Genomic DNA, 14488 nt, shown 5'->3' on the forward strand with positions numbered 1-14488 from the left:
AACAGAAGTTTCATATACACGAATTCTAAACAAGCTGATAAATTCAATTTAAAATGATTCTGTCTGGACCTTATGTCTTCGGTATTCCTTCTTATAGCATTTTAATAAAGTTAATCCCTGGTTTGTCGTGAGATAAGAGTGGAAAATACAAGAAATCGTTTGTTAGCGATAAAAAAAAAAGACATTTCCCAAAGATTTCACAGTGTTCCCTCCTATTTTGCATATACAGTGGGTTGGAATTAACTTTATATTTTCTGTAGTGTTTGGGTGCACAGTCATTTGCGGGGATAACTATATTATTGACACTTTACAATTTTAAATAGTGTGTGGAAGGTTCCCCCCAAAAAAATTCTTACTCTTGTTCAAACTGTTCACTAATTGTCAAAAAACTTTTAAAAAGTGGAGTAAAACAATTAGAACAATGTCACTATATTCAGTAAATTTATGTAAATAAACTTACCATGAGCTCAATTCCTCCAATTCCAAAGTCATTACTTCAGTATAACCTAAGTATATAGATAAGGAATATCCCTTTGCGACTTTGTGTTGAAGAATAGATGAACATTTCCCCAGTGACTTTTAAGAATGAATTTATGTATTATATGGGGTATTACACAAGCCAAGTAATTTTGAGATATGGAGAAGAGGGTAGAGTAAATCATCTCTTGGCTACAATAGGAACAGTTATTTTTAATGAATACTTCTTGAGGTAGTCAGAAGAGTAAAAAGAAATTATTTTTTAAAGAGAGTGTTGATATTATCAGGAGGAGGAGATGTCTGAGGATTAGTACAAAATTGCACAACTTTACAAAATAATTTTCAACAGTACTGATGTTCTCTAATACGTGTGATATAAAACAGCATTAATTACTTAGAAATGTTGGGGGGGAAACAGGAATCAATGAAAGAAGGTTAAACATTGTTTCACATATTATAGCTAATAAAGAGAAATGAATCTGTGAAATCAGTAGGGGACGGACTCTCTGAGGGAAAGACCTGTGTCTTATTCATTGTTATATCGCCACTGACAAGGGCAGCACTGAGCAGAAGACAAGAGTTCAATGTAGGTTTGTAGAATGCTGAAATGAATGAACCAATATATGTAGGTTTGTATAAAAATCCAACATGATATTTCTAATAATTTGGAAACAAGAGAAGAGATACCTTAAGGAATGCTTTATAATTTAAGACATTAAATATATTAACGTAAAAACATGGCTTGTTCAGTTAGACACACGGTTATAATTATCTTAGTTCAACTGCAGCAGCAGAGGCTGCAGTGTCCTAGTGCAGACTCTGGGCGCCGCTGTTGGCCAAAGTGGAGAGCTTGGAGCTACTGATCTCCTTGCGCAGCCGCAGCGTACTTGCCCCAGCTCAGACTCGCTAGTGCGAGCCTTTACACCGCTTCTTCCTCTGGAAAAGGAGAAACTCTGACCACTAAGAAGGAAATAAAGCCTGTTCGGAGCTCCGGACATCTGCAACGCCGAGATTATTTGTAATCTGGCGTCTCCAGGCCGGTGAGCAAACTAAGGGGAGCAAGAAGGATGGGGAGCGGCGCTGGGGAGAAAGGCTGGGCTGAGAGGCGATCGGTGCTCTTTCCCTTCCTGCTGTCTTTGTTCTGCCCGGCGGCGCTCTCTGAGCAGATCCGCTACAGGATTCCCGAGGAAATGCCCAAGGGCTCGGTGGTGGGGAACCTCGCCAAGGACGTGGGACTGAGTGTCCTGGAGTTACCAACTCGAAAACTGCGCGTCAGTTCGGAGAAGCCTTACTTCACTGTGAGCGCAGAGAGCGGGGAGTTACTTGTGAGCAGCAGGCTAGACCGGGAGCAGATATGCGGGAAGAAGCCAGCTTGTGCTCTGGAGTTTGAGGCTGTTGCTGAAAACCCATTGAACTTTTATCACGTGAATGTGGAGATCGAGGATATTAATGACCACACGCCAAAATTCATGCAAAATTCCTTTGAGCTGCAAATAAGTGAGTCTACACTGCCAGGGGCGCGATTTATATTAGAAGTAGCGGAAGATGTAGATATTGGCTTAAACTCTCTGCAGAATTATAAACTCTCTCTTAGCCCTAGCTTTTCATTGATAAATAAGGAGAAACAAGATGGTAGTAGATACCCGGAACTGGCATTGGAGAAACCCTTAGACCGGGAACAACAGAGTTATCATCGTTTAGTCCTGACTGCCTTGGACGGCGGAGATCCACCCCTAAGCGGCACAATTGAGCTCCGCATCCAGGTCACTGATGCCAATGATAACCCCCCTGTATTCAACCAGGACGTATACAGAGTCAGCCTTCGAGAAAACGTGCCCCCTGGCACCGCTGTGCTGCAAGTGTCAGCCACTGACCAGGACGAGGGTGTTAACTCAGAAATCACTTATTCCTTCTACAGGACCGGGCAAGTCTTCAGTCTGAATTCAAAGAGCGGAGAAATTACAACTCTAAGGACACTGGATTTCGAAGAAACCAAGGAATATTCTCTAGTGGTGGAAGGGAGGGATGGCGGAGGACTGGTTGGACAATGTACAGTTGAAATTAACATTCAAGATGAAAATGACAACAGCCCAGAAGTTACATTCCATTCTCTAGTGGAAATGATTCTGGAAAACGCAGTGCCTGAAACGCTAATTGCTTTGATCAAAATACATGACCAAGATTCCGGGGAGAACGGGGAGGTTAATTGCCGATTAGAGGGTGAAGTCCCTTTTCAGATAATCTCTTCGTCCAAAAACTCATATAAGTTGGTAACAGACGGGACCCTGGACCGAGAGCAGACTCCAGAGTACAACGTCACCATCACAGCCACAGATAGGGGCAAGCCGCCCCGCTCCGCCAGCCTAAGTGTCACCTTGCATATCACTGACGTCAACGACAACGCTCCGGTTTTCCACCAGGCCTCCTACGTGGTCCACGTGGTGGAGAACAACCCTCCCGGCGCCTCCATCGCTCAAGTCAGCGCCTCCGACCCCGACCTGGGACCCAACGGCCACGTCTCCTACTCCATCTTGGCCAGCGACCTGGAGCCGAGGGCGCTGTTGTCCTACGTGTCGGTGAGCGCGCAGAGCGGGGTGGTGTTCGCGCAGCGCGCCTTCGACCACGAGCAGCTGCGCGCCTTCGAGCTGACGCTGCAGGCCCGCGACCAGGGCTCGCCTGCGCTCAGCGCCAACGTGAGCCTGCGCGTGTTGGTGGGCGACCGCAACGACAACGCGCCCAGGGTGCTGTACCCGGCGCTGGGGCCCGACGGCTCGGCGCTCTTCGACACGGTGCCGCGCGCCGCGCAGCCTGGCTACCTGGTCACCAAGGTGGTGGCGGTGGACGCCGACTCAGGACACAACGCCTGGCTGTCCTACCACGTGCTGCAGGCCAGCGAGCCAGGACTCTTCAGCCTGGGGCTGCGCACGGGCGAGGTGCGCACGGCGCGTGCTTTGGGCGACCGGGACTCAGCGAGACAGCGCCTGCTGGTCGCTGTGCGTGACGGGGGACAGCCGCCTCTTTCGGCCACCGCCACGCTGCACCTGGTTTTCGCTGATAGTCTACAAGAGGTCCTGCCAGATCTCAGCGACCAACCCGTGCCCTCTGACCCCCAGGCTGAGCTGCAGTTTTATCTGGTGGTGGCCTTGGCCTTGATCTCCATGCTCTTTCTCCTGGCAGTGATTCTGGCCATTGCCCTGCGCCTACGACGCTCCTCCAGACCCGCTGCCTGGGGTTGCTTTCAGCCTGGTCTCTGTGTCAAGTCCGGACCTGTGGTTCCCCCCAACTACAGCGAAGGGACTTTACCTTATTCCTACAATTTGTGCGTTGCGCATGCTGGAAAGACAGAGTTTAATTTTCTAAACTGTAATGAGCAGTTGAGTTCAGGACGAGACATACTTTGTGGTGATTCATCTGGGGCCTTATTTCCGCTTTGTAATTCCAATGAGTCGACTTCACATCCGGAAACTCTATCCGTGGTGAGTTCCATTTAAGTTCTAGTCCTTTTCATCATCTACCTAGTTGTCCACATTTATATGAAAATATATTACATTTCCGAGTCTAGTAAGTTGTCTTAGGAATATTATAGTCCATCAGAAAGCTGTACTTCCATTCTTCAAGGGGAGTAGTGAATGGGAGTAGTTATGTGACATAAAATAGTTATCTTACTGAGTTTGGATTTGGAAAGTAGTGAGAGTGTGCTCTTTGCTTCAGAACAAAAGTATTGTACCATTTTCTTATCTCTTTTTCAAAGCTCATGAAATTTACCCATTGATTGTCTCATTCTTTAGTAACATACTTAAATTTTTATTATATGGACATAGACATTAAATTTAAAGCAAGCAATCATTTAATTCATCTTTTAAAACAAAGACACTACTACTAGGTATTTCCTGCACTGAAGGTACAGTTTCCTTCCCTTTCTTAGGTTTATTCCTCGTGTCTAGTTCCTTATATCTACCTATTCGTGATTCTTTGAATCTCTTAAAATTATAAGAAAAATACTTTGTGTGTAAGAGAGACTCAATGAATTCATCAGCAGGTCGAAATTATTATCTAAGTTCCTTCAAGTTTTGTTGAATGCAAAATCCTCCTCTTCCTCTTTGTAGCTACCAGAATAAGAGACTTGAGAAAAGAAAATGAAATGCCTATATCACCTGCTGTCATTCCTGACCTATGTTTTTTGAAGAAGGAAGGGGAAAAAGGTCACTGGATTTGTCTTATTTGGAGCCCTAAACATTAGTGACTAGAGGTTTTCTCATCATCCTTGTATCTGTAGAAGCGAAGGAGAATCCTGAATTCTCCATTTCTAAGGCAAAAACTAATTTTATGCACATACAAAGTTGCCACTACATAAGTATCAGTCTTTTGCTTGGTTGCCCTTCTTTACAAACAGCTGAAAGAAATTTCTTATAACGGCATGCACTTCTGAGTTTCATGGTGATAGTTTGTTCTACATCTTGTGTTCTTTTCCCCAAATTATTACATAAGTTTGTGACCCTTAGAATAAGAAGTTTAAGACTACTTTAAAATTGCACAATTTCCTAATGGAAGGATTGACATGGAAACTTGTTTTGCAATGTATGTTCATTTGAATCTTCCAAATGCCATAGCCTGAGCATGCATTATGTATTCACGTAGGAAAAAAAAAAAGTTTTGAAATAGCATAGAAGTTTAGTAATCACAAATGTGTAAATTTTAAAAACCAATCCTTTGAAAATTTAGTAATATTAGATGAGAATAATATATTATGATTGCCTAATTAAAATTGTTTTTGTAAACAAAATTTTGAGGAACCCTTACTCCAGGAATTTTACTATCAAACTAAATTAACCTTATAAAATAACTTCAAAGTGAATACTCTATCCATATATATTCATTCACTATAATTATGTAATATACACATATAAGTATATGTGTATAAAATTAAGAAAAATATGAATGTATTTCCTAAGAGGATTGCACATTGTAATTACTTCAAAAAACAGATAACGACATATAAAAAAATTTGAAACATTATAAAAAGGAAATTAGAATAATTTACATATGTAGAGAGAGAGAGAGAGAGCGCAAAATTCTACCAAGAATAAGGGTAAGTTAATTTGCTATTAAGAAAAAAAGGCGATTTAATAATACACTTAGAAATTTCATTCCACTTCATTTCCAATTAAGATATCCACAAATGGTAATTGCTTTTGAAATATGAAGAAGCAAGAAACAATTAGAGAAATCTAAAATCATAATTAGAAGAGAGTAGTGTTTTCTTTTTCAATAATCTATAATCAAGCATATATTGCTTATCTCAGTGGGTGTAGTAAAGGCTTAGGACTCTGAGCGTGGCTGTTCACCAACTCTAAGAAAAGCTCAGTCAGCGCTCCATCAGGATGGCAGGATCTGCAACTACACAAAGCCCCGCAGGTACCACAAACCAACTCTGGGGCGGTAACAGAACTTAGCCTCTTAACTTGGGGCACGACAGATTTCTCCTGAGGAAAAAGATCTCCATAATTTGCATGAGGAAAAGGGAACCTAAGGAATCAGCGTGCAGAGAAAGCATTCTGGAAAAAATCGGTAGTGAAGCAACAATGGCCACTCCAAGGAATTCGCCGCACCACAGAGGACTGGTCCTGCTGTGCCTTTTCCTGGGGAGACTGTGGGAGACCGTCAGATCTCCCACAGACAGTCAGATCCGCTAGTCAGTGCCTGAAGAGACAGAAAGAGGCTATATCGTGGGGAATATCTCCAAGGAGCTGGGGCTGGAGCCCCGGGAGCTGGCGGAGAGCAGAGTCCGCATCTTCTCCAGAGGTGGGTCGCAGCTCTTTGCTCTGAACCCGCGAAGCGGCAGCTTGGTCACCGCGGACAGGAGGAGCTCTGCGCTCAGAGCCCGAGGTGTCTGGTGAACTTTAAAGTCCTGGTTGAAGACAGAGTGCAGCTTTACGGAATGGACATAGAAGTAACTGATATCAACGACAATGCCCCAAAATTCCAGGCCGAAAATCTGGAAGTAAAAATTAACGAAATCGCTGCGCCTGGAACACGTTATCCACTCCCAGAGGCTGTTGACCCGGATGTGGGCTTGACTTCCCTACAGAGCTACCAGCTCAGCCCCAATCACCACTTCTCCCTGGACGTGCAAACTGGAGACGACGGAACTATAAACCCAGAGCTGGTGCTGGAGCGCGCCCTGGACCGCGAGCAAGAGGCTGCTCACCACCAGGTCCTCATCGCCTCCGACGGCGGCGAACCGCCTCGCTCCAGCACAGTGCACATCCAGGTGACAGTGTTGGGTACAAACGACAATGCCCCTGTTTTTGCTCAACCGATTTACCGAGTGAAAGTCCCAGAGAACGTGCCCCCGGGCACTCAGCTGCTTACTGTAAGAGCTAGCGACCCGGATGAGGGAGCCAACGGAGAAGTGGCGTATAAATTCTGGAAAATTAGTGAAAAACAATCTCCGTTATTCCAGCTTAATGAAAATACCGGGGAAATAGCAACAGCAAAGAGTCTAGATTATGAAGAGTGTGCATTTTATGAAATGGAAATACAAGCTGAAGATGTTGGGGGATTGAAGGGACGGACTAAAGTGCTTATTTCTGTGGAAGATGTAAATGACAATAGACCTGAAGTGATCATTACACCTCTGTTTAGCCCAGTGAGGGAAGATGCTCCTCAAGGAACAGTAATCTTTCTTTTCAATTCTCATGACCGAGACTCTGTGAAGAACGGTCAAGTTGTCTGTTCCATCCAGGAGATTCTACCTTTTCAATTAAAGTCAATTGAAGATTATTATAGATTGTTGACAGCTCGAATTCTTGACCGAGAAAAAAACTCTGAATATAACATCACAGTGACTGCCACAGACAAAGGAATGCCGCCCCTGTCCACAGAAATTCACATCACCCTGCACGTGGTCGACATCGACAATCCACCCTCTTTCTCTCAAACCTCCTACTCAGTCTACCTCCGCGAGAACAACCTTAGAGGCACCTCCATCTTCTCAGTGACAGCTCATGATCCCGATAGCAAGGAGAACGCAGGGATTATTTACTCCTTGGCGGAGGACACCGTCCAAGGGGTGCCCCTCTCATCCTACGTCTCCATCAACTCTGACACTGGTGAGTTATATGCCCTGCGCTCCTTCGACTATGAGCAATTTCGCAATCTTCAAATGCAGGTGAGGGCAAGCGACAGCGGGGACCCGCCGCTCAGCAGCAACGTGTCACTGAGCTTGTTCGTGCTGGACCAGAATGACAACACGCCTGAGATCCTGTGCCCCACCCTCCTCACCGACGGTTCCACGGGCGTGGAGCTGGCAGCCCGCTCCGCAGAGCCTGGCTACCTGGTGACCAAGGTGGTGGCTGTGGACAGAGACCCAGGACAGAACGCCTGGCTGTCCTACCGCCTGCTCAAGGCCGGCGAGCCAGGGCTCTTCACAGTGGGGCTGCACACGGGTGAGGTGCGCACTGCCCGGGCTCTGCTGGACAGAGGCGCGCTCAAACAGAGCCTGGTGGGGGCGGTCCAGGATGATGGCCAGCCCCCTCTCTCAGCCACCATCACACTCACCGTGGCTGTAGCTGACAGCATCCCTGATGTGCTGGCTGACCTGGGCAGTCTGGAGGTCCCCGCGCACCAAGAAGCCTCGGACCTCATGTTGTACCTGGTGGTGGCAGTGGCCGTGGTCTCCTGCGTCTTCCTGGCTTTTGTCATAGTGCTCCTGGCGCTGAGGCTGCGGCGCTGGCACACCTCAAGTCAGCTCCAGGCTGAGAGAGTCGGATTGGCTGGCATGCCTGCTTCTCACTTTGTGGGCGTGGACGGGGTTCGGGCTTTCCTTCAGACTTATTCCCGGGAAATCTCCCTCACCGCGGACTAGCGGAAGAGCCACGTGATCTTCCCCCAGCCCAACTATGCGGACACGCTCATTAGCCAGGAGAGCTGTGAGAAAAATGAGGCCCTGTGCGTTTCAGATGGTTCTAGGTTTCCTATTGAAGACACTCCTTTGGTTCCAGTGAGTTCAATTTTTCCTTTGCTTTCTATTACAATTGGTTTTCTCTTTGAGAGCGGTTCAAGTAGGATGAGTTGATATTAATATATTTCTTACCATTTAAGTTTTCACTGGGCCTAATTTTTGCTTTAACATCTATAGGAGGCATTTATTGGTTATATCGCTGATATAATTTTCACTTTCTAATAATAATTAACCTGTGGTCAACGGAAACCTTCCTCATGGGGCTGCTCTCATTCTCCGGCATTGAGGAGGGCTCTTTGGGTGGGTTGCTTGATTGGTTACCGCCGTTCACCACCAGTTCTTAGGGCTGGTTTTCCATTCCTTAAATGTATTACTATTATCTCCAATGGCCCCATTGTGAAATTCTTACCCTAAAAATATTCCTACAGCCAATACTATTTTTGTAGGTGTAAATTAATGAGAAAGCAAATGCATTCTTCTTTGAGAAACAGCTGAAAGCCTGGATTCACTGGTTCTGCTCTTCTGTTTCTATGACAGGAGAATACGCCTTCAAGTTGATGTTTTTCAGACCACCTGTTTGTAGAGATTGTTTGCTTTTAAAGATTATTTCTGAGGAAGATTCGAACTTTAGTTATCATCCGTTTCCAAACCCTAGTAAAGTGTTTTTTATTCTTTCAATGGTAAAAATTTTAACATCCCTTGTTCTCATATCCTCAAACATTTTTATTTCCTAATGCTATAATGTCAAATTATGAATAGTTTGAAACTCTTTCTTTCCTATAGTTTATGATTGCTCAAGAGGGGTTTCTGAGACTGAACACTGTGAGAGGACAAAACAAGGGAAATAAAAATTATTCTTCAACTGTCTATTACTTATGGCTCAATTTTCCAACTTTGAGGCTAGAAATAAATCTGGATATGGGAGATGATTTAGGAAAATATTCTTGAGAACCACAAGGGAGCTTCTAAGAATATTTTACTGGCTTTGGGCTATAAGGAAAAGAATAATGTATTATTTAATTTGATTTTAAATATAGTGTTGTTTTAAGTAATAAATGACATTCCAGGAGACTTTGAAAATAAGCTTGAAGTTGACTCAAAAGTCTATTCTAAATATGGGATCCATGATCATTGATGACTGCTGGCATTTCTGTGGAAATAGAGAATAACTTTATTTTACTTGTCTTTATAATTATTTTTGGAATTTATATTGTTTTGCTTATAAGAATACAAGTGTTAACATGTCTGGAAATCCACTGACATGCATACATTATAATTGTTTCAAACACTCTTTCTTCCTTAAGCAAGTAGGAAAAAAGTAAAGGATCCTTCAGGGTCATACTTTTAGCCATGCAATAGGAAAACTCATTTAAAACTTCTGTCCTGTTGAGTAACCTCTAGTACTTAGTATTCATGAACATTAAAATATGTGTTAATTTGGAAAACACCTAATAACATGTATATTGATGAAGGCCTGTATGTCATGGTAGGTAACTACTATTCTCTACCATAAAAATGTCACCTGCCTTTAAAAACAGAACACAAGGCCCACTGGATGGATGACTTAGCAGAGTGTGGAAAATGCTGGATTCTGGTTTTCTTAAACTATGTAGGACTTGTACATTTGTAACAGATTACATAACATAATAGGCTTAAAGATAAAATTCTTGCTCATCTTGAGGGCTCATCTTAAAATTAGAGTTAATTAAAATATCTCAGATTTTCTTCAAAATAATGGTGGAGTGCGATATATATTAAACAAAGATGACCTTCTGTTGATGATTGTTGCAGTTGGGTGATGGGTATATGGAGATTCAATAATAATACTCCCTAGTTTTGTATAAGTTTGAAATTTTCCATAGTAAATTTCTTGAAAACACTAAGTATATAGGCATTCGCTGTAATACTATGGTAAAACTCAAATTTGGGGCTATTATATAACTGCATTTTCGAAGAGCAATATATATATTCTGGAGATAAATTGGATTCAAGACGAAAATGTCAGACTGCAGTTCCACACGGGGCCTCCGGGCGCCGCTGTCGGCCAGTGCAGGGCAAGCCCTGACGCCCGGGATTCCTCAGCCTCTAGCCTCAGATTTCCTGCGCAGCCACCAACACAGAGAGAAGGAAACGCGCTCACACACTGAGGCTCCCGGCTGCGCAGACTGCCCAGAATACAAGGATTTCCAGCTCCGCCTGTCCTGGGCTGAATGCTCTTCCATTGAGGCCGTGGATTGCAGTTTCTTCAGCTTTCCAGAAAGACGGGGGCCGAGCGAGAACTAAAGCACGCAATGAGAGGGAGCTGCGCGCAGAGGCGCCCGGCCGGCCGGCGGCAGGTACTATTTCCCTTCCTGCTGCCTTTGTTCTACCCCGCGCTTTGCGAACCGATCCGCTACTCGATTCCCGAGGAGCTGGCCAAGGGCTCGGTGGTGGGGAACCTCGCCAAGGATCTAGGGCTCAGTGTCCTGGATGTGTCGGCTCGGAAGCTGCGAGTTAGCGCAGAGAAGCTGCTTTTCAACGTAGACGCGGAGAGCGGGGACTTACTTGTGAAGGACCGAATAGACCGTGAGCAGATATGCAAAGAGAGAAGAATATGTGAGCTGAAGTTGGAAGCCGTGGTGGAAAATCCTTTAAATATTTTTCATATCATTGTGGTTGTTGAGGATATTAATGACCACGCCCCTCAATTCGATAAAAAGGAAATACATTTAGAAATTTTTGAATCTGTATCCGCAGGTGCACGAATATCCCTTGACCCTGCCACTGACCCCGATATAAACATGAACTCAATTAAAGATTATGAGATAAATCCTAACCCTTATTTCTCATTAAAGGTTAGAGTTAATTCAGATGGTGGCAAATACCCGGAGTTATCTTTGGAGAAACCCTTAGACCGGGAAAAGCAGCGATCTCATCGCTTGATATTGACTGCTTTGGACGGAGGGGACCCGCCACGAAGTGCTACCGTTCGAATAGAAATCTTTGTCAGGGACACCAACGATAACCCCCCGGTGTTCAGCAAAGACGAATATAGAATCACTGTTAGTGAAAATCTGCCCCCCGGGTCCTCCGTGTTGCAGGTGACAGCCACTGACCAGGACGAGGGGGTCAATGCCGAAATAAACTACTACTTCAGGAGCACGGCTCAGAGTACAAGACACATGTTCTCATTGGATGAGAAAACAGGTATGATTAAGAATAACCAGTCATTGGATTTTGAGGATACAGAAAGATACACCATGGAAGTAGAAGCAAAGGATGGAGGTGGTCTCTCTACCCAATGCAAAGTAATCATAGAAATCTTAGACGAAAACGACAACAGCCCAGAAATAATCATCACGTCTCTCTCTGATGAGATTTTGGAGGATTCTCTTCCAGGAATGGTGGTTGCTCTCTTCAAAACAAGGGACCGAGATTTCGGAGGAAATGGAGAAGTCATGTGTAATTTAGGAAAAGATGTTCCTTTCAAAATTTCTTCTTCTAATAATAATTACTACAGGCTGGTTACAGATGGGGCCTTGGACCGAGAGCAGACTCCGGAATACAACGTGACCATCACAGCCACTGACAGGGGCAAGCCGCCCCTATCCTCCAGCACTACCATCACTCTGCACATCACCGACATTAACGACAATGCTCCGGTTTTCCACCAGGCCTCCTACGTGGTCCACGTGGCGGAGAACAACCCTCCCGGCGCCTCCATAGCGCAAGTCAGCGCCTCCGACCCCGACCTGGGACCCAATGGCCGCGTCTCCTACTCCATCGTGGCCAGCGACCTGGAGCCGCGGGCGCTGTCGTCCTACGTGTCGGTGAGCGCGCAGAGCGGGGTGGTGTTCGCGCAGCGCGCCTTCGACCACGAGCAGCTGCGCGCCTTCGAGCTGACGCTGCAGGCCCGCGACCAGGGCTCGCCCGCGCTCAGCGCCAACGTGAGCCTGCGCGTGTTGGTGGGCGACCGCAACGACAACGCGCCCAGGGTGCTGTACCCGGCGCTGGGGCCCGACGGCTCGGCGCTCTTCGACACGGTGCCGCGCGCCGCGCAGCCTGGCTACCTGGTCACCAAGGTGGTGGCGGTGGACGCCGATTCAGGACACAATGCCTGGCTGTCCTACCACGTGCTGCAGGCCAGCGAGCCTGGACTCTTCAGCCTGGGGCTGCGCACGGGCGAGGTGCGCACGGCGCGTGCTTTGGGCGACAAGGACGCGGCCAGACAGCGCCTGCTGGTCGCCGTGCATGACGGAGGACAGCCGCCACTTTCGGCCACCGCCACGCTGCACCTAGTTTTCGCTGACAGCCTACAAGAGGTACTGCCAGACCTCAGGGACCATCCTACACCCTCTGACCCCCAGGCTGAGCTGCACTTTTATCTGGTGGTGGCCTTGGCTTTGATCTCCGTGCTCTTCCTTCTCGCGGTGATTCTGGCCATTACGCTGCACCTTCGTCGCTCCTCCAGCCCCGCTGCCTGGGGCTGCTTTCAGCCTGGTCTCTGTGTCAAGTCTGGACCTGTGGTTCCCCCCAACTACAGTGAAGGGACTTTACCTTATTCCTACAATTTGTGCGTTGCCCATACTGGAAAGACAGAGTTTAATTTCTTAAAATGCAATGAGCCCTTGCATTCTACTCAAGACATAGTTTCCGGTGATTCTCCTGCGGCCTTAATTCCACTTCAGAGTGGGAATGATTTGACTTCACATCCTGAGACTATAACACCGGTGAGTTTCATTTTTGTGTCTTCTGTAATACTCTACTAGTTTCTCATATTTCAGGCAAACTACATTTTTATATTTAGAATCATATTTAGAAAATCCAGAACCACCATCTTTTCTGCTCAGTGTTCACTTTTTGCTGGTTATATTTTTCAAGACTTACTTGGTTCATAGGTTGCTCTATAGTTCAGAAAAAATGTCACTAAATTGGAGATATCTTGTCAAGCTCAAATTAGCAAAACAGAGGCCAGGGTCTTGGCTACTTACCAAATACATAAATAAATAATAACCTATCTACTCAAATCTGCTAAGATTTAAAATGAATTTTCCATATCCTATTTATACATATTTTTAAGTATAATAATATTCAGGCACTCATTAAATATCAAAGCAAGTGCTCCTTTCAAAGAAATATTTATTGCAAATAACCTTTTAGGTGCATTTAGGTATCTTTCTTTATTTAATAATTTTTTAAACCGTAAGCATTTGAGGGGGGATGGTGAGCAGATCCATGAATTCCTGAAATTGTATGTGAAGTTATAGATGTTTGCATTTTTCTTGGGAGAGGAGTCAAAACTTTGTTTCCATTGCCAAGTTTTCTATGGTCCCCAAAACTTAATACTAACTACTCTAGAGGGATTTTTTTTCTCTCCAACTTTTGGTTCTTTTGGCTTGCTTCTATATTTACAGTACTTACCTTTTCTTGGTGCTCAGATTGTACTCCTTCCCAATCTTTTTTCCTCTACATTGCAAGATAAAGAATTTCCAAGAAAGTAAATGAAATGCTATTGCCTTTTTCTCTCAGTCTCTGATTCTCTGATGTAAAATCTTTGAAGACAAAAAGATAAAATCTTTGAAGAATTCCATACTTGGGGGTATAGAGACATAAACCCTTATGAACCACCTGCTCTCTGTATGAAAGAAGTGACTCTCTTAAACCCTTCACCTTTGAGGAGAGAACTGCTGCTGGGTTGATGGGCACATGCAATTGAAGATGTGTGAACCACTGTACCTTGAGCTTCCACACAAACGTCTAAGAGAAGAGATTATTTATATTGGCATCAATGCCCTGATTAAAAAAGGTCATTTGACATAAACACTTATTTTTTAAAAACCTACATCATTATATCTAACTTCATTTTTAAAAATTGTAGCACTTGAAATTCTTGCATATATTTCCCTTCCCATTACAACACAGACATGTTTCTTTTAGTTTGTGATTACCTGTTCAATTCATTTAAATAGGTCAAATTAACTTCAAATAATATACGCCTATAATAAAAAATACATTTTTCAAAAAACGATTCATTGATGCTCCATAAAATTATTTTAGAAAAGAATATTT

The 14488-nt window shown here is 44.7% G+C and overlaps 2 protein-coding genes across 10 annotated transcripts in view; both read left to right on the forward strand.

The window, feature by feature from the left end:
• LOC131406644 (protocadherin gamma-C3) overlaps nt 1-14488 on the forward strand; it is a 144450-nt gene that overhangs the window by 42184 nt on the left and 87778 nt on the right. The window contains exon 1 of one of the 9 annotated variants that reach the window (XM_058542644.1): nt 1449-3953. The exons of 7 other annotated variants lie outside the window; for them this stretch is intronic. In XM_058542644.1, coding sequence (XP_058398627.1) covers nt 1545-3953 — 2409 coding nt within the window. In that variant the 5' untranslated portion in view covers nt 1449-1544. Of the gene's footprint in view, nt 1-1448; nt 3954-10501; nt 13150-14488 lie in introns of those variants that run through there. One more of the 9 variants, XM_058542630.1, reaches the window with a different exon arrangement.
• LOC131406833 (protocadherin gamma-A9-like) lies at nt 5470-9025 on the forward strand. The gene is given in 3 exon segments (XM_058542719.1): nt 5470-6330; nt 6333-8479; nt 8978-9025. Coding segments are annotated over 3 exon segments (2511 nt in total). The 5' UTR covers nt 5470-5987; the 3' UTR covers nt 8999-9025.

This window comes from Diceros bicornis, chromosome 1 (genome assembly GCF_020826845.1).
Source record: "Diceros bicornis minor isolate mBicDic1 chromosome 1, mDicBic1.mat.cur, whole genome shotgun sequence".
Taxonomy (NCBI): domain Eukaryota; kingdom Metazoa; phylum Chordata; class Mammalia; order Perissodactyla; family Rhinocerotidae; genus Diceros; species Diceros bicornis.